The sequence below is a fragment of the Telmatherina bonti genome (genome assembly GCF_933228915.1).
Source record: "Telmatherina bonti genome assembly, chromosome: 11".
Classification (NCBI taxonomy): domain Eukaryota; kingdom Metazoa; phylum Chordata; class Actinopteri; order Atheriniformes; family Telmatherinidae; genus Telmatherina; species Telmatherina bonti.
Window position 1 is genome coordinate 20,076,160 of NC_136629.1, and position 10,984 is coordinate 20,087,143.

At 40.0% G+C, this 10,984-nt stretch overlaps 1 protein-coding gene across 1 annotated transcript; it reads right to left on the reverse strand.

Moving 5' to 3' along the window:
- Positions 1–734: 734 nt before the first annotated feature.
- npas4l (neuronal PAS domain protein 4 like) lies at positions 735–5,275 on the reverse strand (the record flags this gene model as incomplete). Its single annotated transcript, XM_079248746.1, has 9 exons — positions 735–763; positions 859–2,135; positions 2,223–2,358; positions 2,714–2,823; positions 2,904–3,153; positions 3,502–3,601; positions 3,704–3,849; positions 4,011–4,174; positions 5,175–5,275. 9 exons carry the CDS (start codon positions 5,273–5,275, stop codon positions 735–737), a joined length of 2,313 nt encoding a protein of 770 aa, XP_079104872.1.
- Positions 5,276–10,984: the final 5,709 nt, after the last annotated feature.

Sequence of the window (10,984 nt, forward strand, 5' to 3'; positions counted from 1 at the left end):
CATTTTAGAGTCATAATGCAGTTATTGCAGTTAAATAAAACATTTATAATCACATGAGTTTGTGGTTAACTGAGGTGGTTTGGAATAAAATAAATAGAATCCACGAATAAGACTCCTGGAATGTATTTAGCACTGAGGTAGGTGTTGTACTGACAGTCGTCCTCGCGCTGCCTCAGGCTGGAACCTGACAGCATGAAAGCATGAACAGCAGTAGGAACCAAAGAGCAGATCAGACATGAACTTATCTTTTGTAGCAAACTATGCATCTTCATCACAGGTTTAAGGCACAAAAAAACTCATATTTACAAGTATTTCTCTGGAGTAAGGAATGATTTTATGTGTTAAAGCTTATCCAGGTAAAAATCAAGGTAACATTCCTGCCAAGTGTCTCTTTATACAATTCTTGTGGCAGTGTCTTTGATAAAGTGCTCAATGGTAAACTATGGTCATTTAGTATTAGATAGCTAACTCTTACAAAGTACCTTCTACTTGAAATATACAACAGCCAAACATAAAACCGCTGACAACAGTTTTGACTAATGAAGACAGAGTTGTAGTGCCGAGCCAGCGCAGAATCTGGCCTGCTTTGTTTTCTCCACTACAGGAATGAGCCATTTGGGAAACAGGAGACAGAATCCACTAAAGATGTATCTTTTTTTTCCCCACAGTCCTCTTTGAATCCAGCCCTGACAATATGTCATACAAGTGGTACCACGGTAAGTCACAGACTTATTTCAGTACAAGTTTTCTTCAGCAAGCTCATCTGAAAAGAGACAGAGAAGAAAAACAACAATACTTAATGTGTGAACGCACAAGCTGTAAACTCTACATACGGCAGATGTTTAAGACTGTCATTACCTTGCCGGAGGCTACTCTGCATATAGCGGTTGAGTTGATGCAACCCAATGTTGTGGTCATGGTGTCCCAGCTGCAATCTGAAGGGATCCCTTGTGACATCGTCTGTGGCGAACTGCTCTGCTGGCAGAGAGCTGTCTGCGATCAGGCCAAGAGCCTCATGCTCCAGTTGATGCAACCCACTCCTTTTGCTCCCGAAGCCATGTTGGTAGCTGTCAGCAATGACGCCTGTGCTGGATGTGCTACTTTTCCTTGCAGCCATGTTCAGGTCTTTAAAGATACTGTCAAACACACTGTCTTCATGGACTAAGTCACATTTTGGAGGCATGACTGAAAGAGGAAGAGGGTTGTGGTTCCAGTCACAGGCTGAGAGCAGGGTGCTGTCGGCAGCATGCTGGGTCACATTTTGAAGGGGATTCAAGGTGTGATGCATGTCAAAGCTGCTGGCCAGGGAAGAGATCTGCTGCGCCAGAATACTGATCTCTTCCTGCTCCCTCTCATTGTACTGGTTTGGCTCTGTTAATATGGAAGATTGGTGGGGCGTGAGAAGACTCGAATGCACTGGAAAGTCTTGGTGAGGAACATGATGAAGCTGGACGAGGCTGCCCCCGTGTGGCGCCTCCAGAAGGGCAAAATCGTCTGGATGCAATGATGCACAGTCCACTGGGCTCTCACACGTGTCGGACACAGACAGACAGTCTGGAACTAATCGAGCATCGGATGTACAAGCCTGAAAATCATAGGTGGGAGACGAGGAGGAGAGCGGGGAGAGGGCACTGAACGTGCCAAAGTCTCTCTGCGCGAAGGTTTGCTCAGAGGCTGCAGGGAGGAGGTCGGTAGTTGATTGGTTGCAGGTGAGCTGTGATTCTGGATAGGAGCAGTAAGAGGGAGAGCCCTCAGGGGAGGACAGCAGCTGATCTGTGCATTCATGGCTATCCATCAGGAGGTCACGGTTGAGCTCCTCCTGCTGCAGAGGAGAGCTGGAGGAGGCAGGACTGTAGGGTGGTGTAAAGAGAGCAGGGCTTTCACTCAGGGGAACAGGAGAGGTGCTGCTTTTGGAGGAGGTGCACAACACACAGTATACGTCTTGCTCAGGCTCCCTTCTCGCTTTGCCGCCTGGCTCCTCACCTTGGCTGTTAGACGCTCTCTGCCTTTTAAAACATTTGGAGCTGTAACTCTGACTTTGAGGTGCTTGTTGAGGATGCTGCTGAGAATTTGGCATAAATGGCTCAAAGGCATCGCTGCTGATCTTCTTCTGCAGAAATCTGACTTCTGTTTCACTGTAAAATCAGAGCAATGCGCAACCAGTCAGGGATTTTTCACTGAAACATCATCAGTTCAGGTTTTACTGGGGAGGTTAATTGTACCTGATGATGAAGTTGGTGCAGCTGATGCTCTGGAGCTCTGAGTTCTTGTTAGCTCGAATATAGATCCAAGTCCATGACAGATCCGCACATTGGAGCCTCAGGACCATCTCCACCTGGAAGCCCTCATCTGCCTGCACTGGAAAAGTCATTTATGCTTTTAAAAACTTGCACTCACAGGGGAAAAACAATCAGTGCTTCACTTAAATCCTGACTACAAGCTAAAAGAAATCCTTTAAAATGAACTGAATCATAAATGTCTTCTCGGTTATTATTCTGAACTGGAACTTATTCCTATAGAAAGGCTCCTGGACCAAACCACATCCATTATTAATGATGACTGTAATTTATGCAGGAATCAATGACTTGACATCTTAAAGTTCATGTCCTTGGTGCGGTGTGAATAAATGATGACAGGTTTAAGACTACTAAATGTCAAAAAGTTTTGCTTTTAGACAAGTAAAAGTTCTTGCTCTATGGTTTTTTACACTTACTTAAACTCCTATGAGAACTTGCAGCTGATGAAAGATCCTCAGGATGCACCAGACTGTACCACGATCGGCCGGTCATTTCATCCGCTGAATATCCCAAGAAGTATAAAACACTGGAAAAAGAGGCGACTGTCAGCGAATGGTATGAGATCATTTTGATTGTATCTGCTGAGAGGAGAACGGGAGAACTCACCTGTCTGAGAGTTGAGTAAATCTCATATCCAGCCTGTGAGTGCTGTTAAAGCCGTTACTGAAGTCAGCGCTCATCAAACGGTTCACTGTCGGAGTACAAAGGGCAACAAACAGAGGCTCGCTGGAGGGAGAAGCTGCAGGGGAGGACTGAGGGAAGAACTGGAAGCTCCCTCGGACCAGCATGGAGCAGCAGCTGCTGTGTTGCAACTTAAACGCCTTGGAGGACTGCATACAGCACACAAAGCTTCTCTCTGTGGGAGGAAAAATGGTAGAATGTTATTTTTACATTCTGCTTGTTTGTGATCCACTTTCAGAATGCACAGCTATTTTCTGATGATTTGCAACGCTTCCATCTTCTTCTTTTTATTATTATTATATTTAACTGTAATAGGCCTTCTGGCTCAGACTGGAGTAAACTGACTCAGCTTACGGCTTTGAACAAAAAGAACTATAATAAAAAGATGTAACTTTTTGTAAAATAAATAATAAATAACGACTATAATTACAAGATGGCTACACTTCCGATCTTTATACACAATAAATCAAAGTTTTATGTGCAAAAGAAACTTTTTCTATGAAATCCAAGCCTTCAGTGTTACCTGATGATGAGTTATTTTCTGTTTCCAGACTTGACCGTACAACCTCCACATCAGAGCGTTCCACCATGTCATACAACGAATCTCCTTGTAGAACATCTATCTGGAAAAGTTACAATAACAGATTAAAGCCATGTAGATTCAGAACCAGCTCAGATTAGGAGAGTCGCTATTAAAATGGGCATGATATAACCAAACCACTCACCATGGAGAGACCAGTATATTCAGCCACATTTTCAGACACGTAAACCAGTCTGCCTTGAGCTGTAGTGACCAGGATGAAGCCAGGCAGGGCTTCAAGAAAGGCCTCATACGGCAGGGAGCAGTGCGATCTTCCCCCAGCTTCGAGCCCTGAAGGATAAAAGAATCAGCTCAGTCTGTGTTGCTCTCTTTGCAGCTGTTGTTTTGATATTGTTCTAAAAGCGCTGCAAACTTAGTCTCATAGAGTTTGACAGTAACAGTGTATATGCAGATGGGACTTTCAAAGGCGTAACTGAAGTGTGGAAACTTACCCTGGAAGAGAACAGACTTTCTGATGTAGGTACAGATGGCAGCCATGGAATGAAGGTAAGACAGACGCTCCTGGTCCTCTGGGGTGATGGGAAGCAGAGCGCGCATATTCCTGATTTCATGATTGATGTGGTCTCGTCGTGCTTTGGAGGCACCTTTGGTGGATCTGTGAGAGACCATGGTCACTGAGGTCAGAGGTGGGGTAAACACTGGCAAAAGTAAACCTGTTGCTGCACTGGCTTTTCAAAACCCTGATCTTAAGTCATTTTCTTCCATGAGTCAGATGTGAAAAAAAAAATAAAAGAAGAAGAAAAGCAAAAAAATGAAAAGAAAAATCCAACAAGTACAAGAAAAAGTGTATCTGGTCTGAACTGATCCGGCGTCTTTATTTTTTCTTTCACCACTCAGTTTGCTGTCTCTTTCCCATGAGCAATAAAAAAAAGCAGACTTGAATATCAAAGGTTCCTATGGAAACTGTTGATATGAAAGACTGTCGTGTCTGCCTCAAAAATGAGGGCTCTCGATATACTTTGTCTACGTGATCAGTATCTGTCTGGGCCCATCCACAGAGAGCCGGGGGTTTTTATAGCTGCCAAGGCTTCAGCGTGGGCGTCACACAGAAAGAGGAGGCTGGGCTTCTGATGCTCCATTCATTGCCTTATAAAGTGGGTGTCCTCCAAGTGGGGCACCCCACGTCACAGGAATATAAAAAGTGCCACAAAAGGACAAATAAATAATGATGGTTTTTATTCCTAAACACAGTTTAAACTGTTAGTAACAGGCTAATATTAAATTTTAAACAGTGGTACTTCAAATGAGCTAATTTTCTGTACAATCTTAATGTTCTTTTCTTAATATATACATATATATATATATATATATATATACATATATATATATATATATATATACATATATATATATATATATATATATACATATATATATATATATATATTTATATATATATATATATATATATATATATATATATATATATATATATAAATGTATGTATAGTGTATATGGTGACAACGTCTTTGTGGCAGTATTTGTAGGTTATGTGTCACATTCAGCAGTATCATGTACATATTCTGAGCAGCCAGCCATGTGTTGACTGAGCCACTAGAGGATGTGGAGCAGAGAAGGAGAGGAGAGTCACTGACCTGAACCTCTTGCAAACGGAGCTGCGGTGATCCTCGGGCACATGGTGAGACGTGCACGGTGCGCTGACTTGACGTTTGCACAAGTTGCACCAAAAAGTCATTTTCACGCCGATGCAGCCACCTGAGGCACAACATTCATTGAATTAAAGCCTTCATACATAGCTGAGTATAGTTTGCGTTGGAAAATTGTTCAGTTTACTTTTTATTAAAAAAAAAAAAAAAAAAAAAAAAAAAAAGACAGATTCTGTGTGAAAACTTGAATGGATTATGGATGAATACCGAGTGTTCCTATTGTTTTGTCAAACTGTGGCTAAAACCACAGCACCCTCATCTCTTACCTTTACAGTCTCCACAGTGGGTGATGAGTGCCGAGCGCTTGCGCGCGCCTTCTTTTATAGGCTAAAATCCGACACCTCTCATCCAACGCAGCCGGTGGGAAGAGAAAGCTCCCTGGGATAATGTTACTTGTTGTGACGTGATGACAGCGAGACGGGTTATATTTAGTAAAAATGAGTCCTAATTTAGCTCAGAAAGTTTTTTCAGAATCCATTTCGCCAAATTGAAGCGATAAAATGCACACAAAAAAAAAGGAAAACAAAAAGAAAAATCTAATTAAAGTACGGGTCCATGATGATGATGATGAGGTCAGATAGCCAGTACGATTTTATTTGAAGACGACAGTTGACAGTGATGACGATGTCAGGAAAAACGGTTACTTTTACAGTAAAAATAAATATTAAAAAAAGTCTGGTCTGTTCTCTTACTGAACTCTGAGGGAGACTACACGCATTCCTCTTCTTCTCCCAGGACGTAAACAGGGTTTTTGTTTACTCCTGTTCCTCCTGATGTCAATAATAATCTCTTCTGTTTGTGTTCAGGATGAGAGGATCGTTTTTTGCACCATCTCAAACTGACTGAATCTGTGCTCAGCTTCTTGTACATCACTGATACACCCCACTCTGTCAGTGTAATCAGAGTATTTGGTGACAGGGCTCAGAGCTCACGAGCTGTTGACTGATTGTTAGGTGGTCATAAGTCCAGATAGTTGTGGAGATCATTCATTTTCTGGTCTGATCTACCATGTTTGCTGGCACCTTCTGCATAGTCTAGAATGAAATTGTAAATATATAACAGCGTAGTAAATAGTAAAGTGTAATAATAATTGTAAAATGCCAATTTCACAAAAACTTAAGTATTAGGTGCCACATTGGTTTGATTGATGTCAGAATGTGAACAGCATGATGAAGAGGGCTGTTTGCATAAGGTGTCCTTTAACCAAAACACTAAGCATTCGATTCATGGTTCAGACTTCTTTTGTGTGTGTGTGTGTGTGTGTGTGTGTGTGTGTGTGTGTGTGTGTGTGTGTGTGTGTTTATTTATTTATTTATCCATCACCTTGGTAGAAAACAGCATGATGTACGTACTTGAATGCTGAACAGTTGTAAATGTGTTCAAAGATTTACAGAAGGGCAAATTAGGTTTACTTTTATCCACTTATAGTGCATTTTAGGTATTATACATCATACAAGTACCTATTAAGATTATTAGTTATCTATTAAGCCCATTTGATCTATCTATCTATCTATCTATCTACTTATCTATCTATCTGCTGTTAGTGTAAACTAAAAATAATTAGTAACAATGACCTGTATGTATCAAGTAAAAGCACATATCATGGTAATTTCATGTTGCACACATAAGTAATAATAGTGTTGAAGATTGCTTATAAATGGAGATTTCAAGTAAAGAGTCTAATTTGATCCACTCTACAGACTAAATTACATCAAGAATTTCTCCAAAATGTTGATTTTCTTGGGAAAAAAGTTGGTGTGTACACTAAATATTGTATTTAATAATTCTACAAGTGAATCTCTATACATCATTAGTAATAGCACTGTCAGCATCATTATTTTATTCCAAAACAGCTGCCATCCCAGCCAGCATGTCCATGTGGGTCTCATAAGAGTTCAGACTCTAGATAAGAGTCCCACGTGGATTTTACTGCAGCTTGTCATCAGTTTTTCTGCAGTCAGCAGACATGCTGGCTGGGATGGAAATGGTTCGATGATGTTGCCATGATAGCATTTTAAATGCTAGCTAGCAGCAGTTCTAATTATGCTAAAATGTTTCTTTTGTTAAGTTTCAACTAATAACCATGCATTTAATAAAAGTTTAAATTTACCAACAAAGTCATGAAAACTTTCTACAGTAGAGGAAGAATAACACAACTTATTTATAAAATTTTGGTTTTAAAAGTTGTGTTTCTTCCAACATGTGTTTTTAGACTCTACTGAGCATGTGCAGAGTATCTTTACACTGGACTGCTTGGAACTGGAGGAACTGAGCTTGTGACAACTGCACCTCATTACAAAATATCTGATCTCCCCCTGGGGCTAAGCAGACACTTATTTGTGGATTACAAAATAGGTGCATCTATAATGCTCCTCACATCAACACCACAGAAGGATGTGAAGAAGGTTAAAGTCTTTTCATTCTCCTCTGTACTGATTTATTGGCAGCAAACAATAAAAGAAAAAAATCTAAATTTTATTGATAAAGCACTTTTCATACAAAGAGCAGTGCAAGTGCTTTACATAACAAAAAAATAAAAAAAAAGTACATGTAAAAAATAAAACAAAATTAAAAACAAGCCTCCACATACCAAAACATGTGGCTCAGTCAAAAAGTCATACAGGCTTTTGATGTCAGAAATGCAAATGCCAGTCACCTTTGTGTCATGTCCACAGTGACTTTAAATTCAGATCTTTCACTTTATACTATGTAAAATGACAAAAATGTTTGATGTTTGTTTGTTTTGTAAAGATTTCTGTCACGATGTGATGTTTTATCTTCTACTTGACAACAATACATCAGTGTGTGAATCACAGTTGTGTAACGGCTCTTTGTGAACTCCAGATTTTGGACAATTTGTAGCTGACTTTGGTTCCTCAATTTATTTAAACTGGGGTGTCATGAGATAAACTTGATTGAATACAAAGTTTTTTATTGGTGAAAAAATAATGACGTTCAGATATAAAAATGTGTCCTAATCTTTCTTTTTTTTGGGGGAAATATTGATAAAATGCGTTAAGAAACTAATCATTTTAGAAAATCTAAAGCATGATGGAAGTCTAAAGATCTGTAACGTGAAATGCTACCTGGCTGCAGACTGAGCTGAACACCACCTTTTATTTTTTGCAGACCTGTTTGTTTCTTTTTTTATGTAGTCACATTAAATAAAACACCACTTAAAAACTATCAACTTGCTGTCATGAATGTGAAAAAAAAGGTTACATGACAAATATGGAGCAAACATAAATGTAATGAAATGTTTGTGTGTCTGTTGTGTAAATTGGGAGGAATGTCAAATCCATTGTGCACCAGATGAAGTGTTTTTTGAAGTGAGATGTAAATATGTGGTACAGCTGGGATTCTGAGGCAATTAAAAGGTGTTGTGTGAAACTCTGTTAAACGTCAGAACAATGTCATTTACTTAAACTTGTGCAAAAAGATAAGATCAAGTTCATGATATTTACATGGCAACTTTTTAAAGGAGAAGGTTATAAAACAATGCATTTAATGAGCTATATTCTGTTTTGACCTGCAGTTGAGAGTAGGTCATCTATATACTATAATTCACTGTCAATTTGATGCAGTTTAAAGCTCAGAAAATCCAATAGAATTATATTATAATAATCTTCTTTTATTGTTGTTGTTGTAGCTGTAGATGAGGAAAATTAATTGTGGGGAACATAAAAAATTAGATATGAAGCTACATATAAAAAAATCCATCTGAATATAAACAAGGGCTGAACTCAACCATGAAATGCCTGCTTATTCTTGAACTGGTCGAACTGGGGAATTTTTTTATGCTAACCCTCTAAGATGTATTATACATATCTACATCTATATCTATTTATATATATATATATATATATATATATATATATATATACATACATATGTGTGTAAAACAAATATGACAATAACAAAATTATAATCATCCAAATCTCTAGTAAGAACAAAGACCATTTTTGCTGTGTTTCACAAGGGAAAGAAAATGAGAAAAATCAGCCAGAGCTCAGTTTCCATTTTAAACAGCAGTGTCATTATCACACAAATACCATGCAGAAAAGCAGCCTGCTGCATCATTGTTTAATTTCTGAAAACATCTTTGAGGCAGTTAGCTATGGGAGTTTGTCATCAAAAGGCTTTAACTGCGCATGTATTAGTCACCCAATTAAACCCCTGCTGGAAGGAAATTAAGCTACAGGTCTGCAATCATGACGCACTGAGGCTGAGCAACTCACTTTCTCACTAAATTAGTTCCTTCAGCAGATGAATAGATTATAGTATCACAAAGTTACAGCATCACTACAGGACACACAAAACTTCACCTTTTGTTTGTTTGTTTTATAAAAATAGCTGTCACTCCTCTTTGGGGACCTTTATTAATAGTCATGATATTTGCATGGAAAAGCACATAGTCAAGTCAGTTTTTAAAGTAGTAAACCGTTGCTTTCTTTGAGATTATTTAAGATGAACTGCTCCAGCTTTTATTCTTTAAAGGTCTTGTGCTCCTGCTGCGCCTCTTTGGCCAAATCCCCAAGTTAGTGACCTCTACAGGGCTTGGAGCAGAGAACTAGAACTTGAGTGAGGGAAGTGGACAGCGATATGGGTGGACAAGACAAAACAAATCACCCCGAACAAATCCTTAGTCTGATTTTCAAGTGCCAGTGGGATCATCTGAGTCCTGAGGGGAAATTAGTGTGTAATTTGGCTGAGTGTGTCCCTGCATTAGCGCCTGCATTGCTGGTGAAGGCAGGCTCCGGGGCCAGACAGAGGGGACCCAGCACAGCCTTGCTTCCTGTGTGCGGTGGGACCAGGCGGGACTGGGTGTCTCTGCTGCCTCATTTTAAGCTGACCCTCTGTCTGTGGCCTTCACTTAACACTACAGATAACGCCGGCTTTATAGCACACGGCTGGTGACAGACGGGAACAAACTGCCAGGCCTGGCAGCAGGCGTTAAGACCGAAGCTGGGGTTCAGGTTTAGACATTTTGAAATGATGGGACCCCCACCAAATCAGCCACACGCAACTCATTAGGTTGTCTAAGAGCCAGTGAAGTAGTGGGGTGGCACCACATCTCCCCCACAAGACATACTGAAGCAGACGGGGCTATCAGACTGGACGGCTAGGGTAGATGACGCTGGTTCACAGCAGGGAGCAGAAACTGTGGAAGTGCAGGGGTTTAGCATAGAGAGTAACTCGCTGTTACATGAGCAAATGACTCCGAGCTCTGGCTTGATTATCATTCATGATTAGAAAGCCAGTGAATCATTTTAATTTCCTTTGAAGATTTATCCTTGGGATGTACTTCCCTGTAGCAGGGTGTTGCAGCTGACGCAGAAAGCATGCTGTAGAGCAGGTGTGTCTCCTAAAATGACTAGTTTTCAATACTTTTCAGACACCTTGAGGAATGAATCTATCATAACATTAGACTGATTTGTCCGTTAGTTGCAACTGCATTTGGTTATCAGCAAAACCGGATGGAAAGGTTGCATCACAAACCCTAAAACTGGCCACCTTTTTACATCAGAGTATCAGGGTTTTACACGGAGATCAGCTAAAATAAATGAATGGGCTTAATGCACAGATGTCCAGACTTTTTCATGCAGAATGTAAGATTATATCACAATTGTTATGTCAACAAATCAGACATGATACTTCCTTCAAATAAAAAATCTCATTATTGGCTCAGCAAACTGCACTTTCCAGTCCTCTCCAGCCCAACCTATCGACGCAGGTGA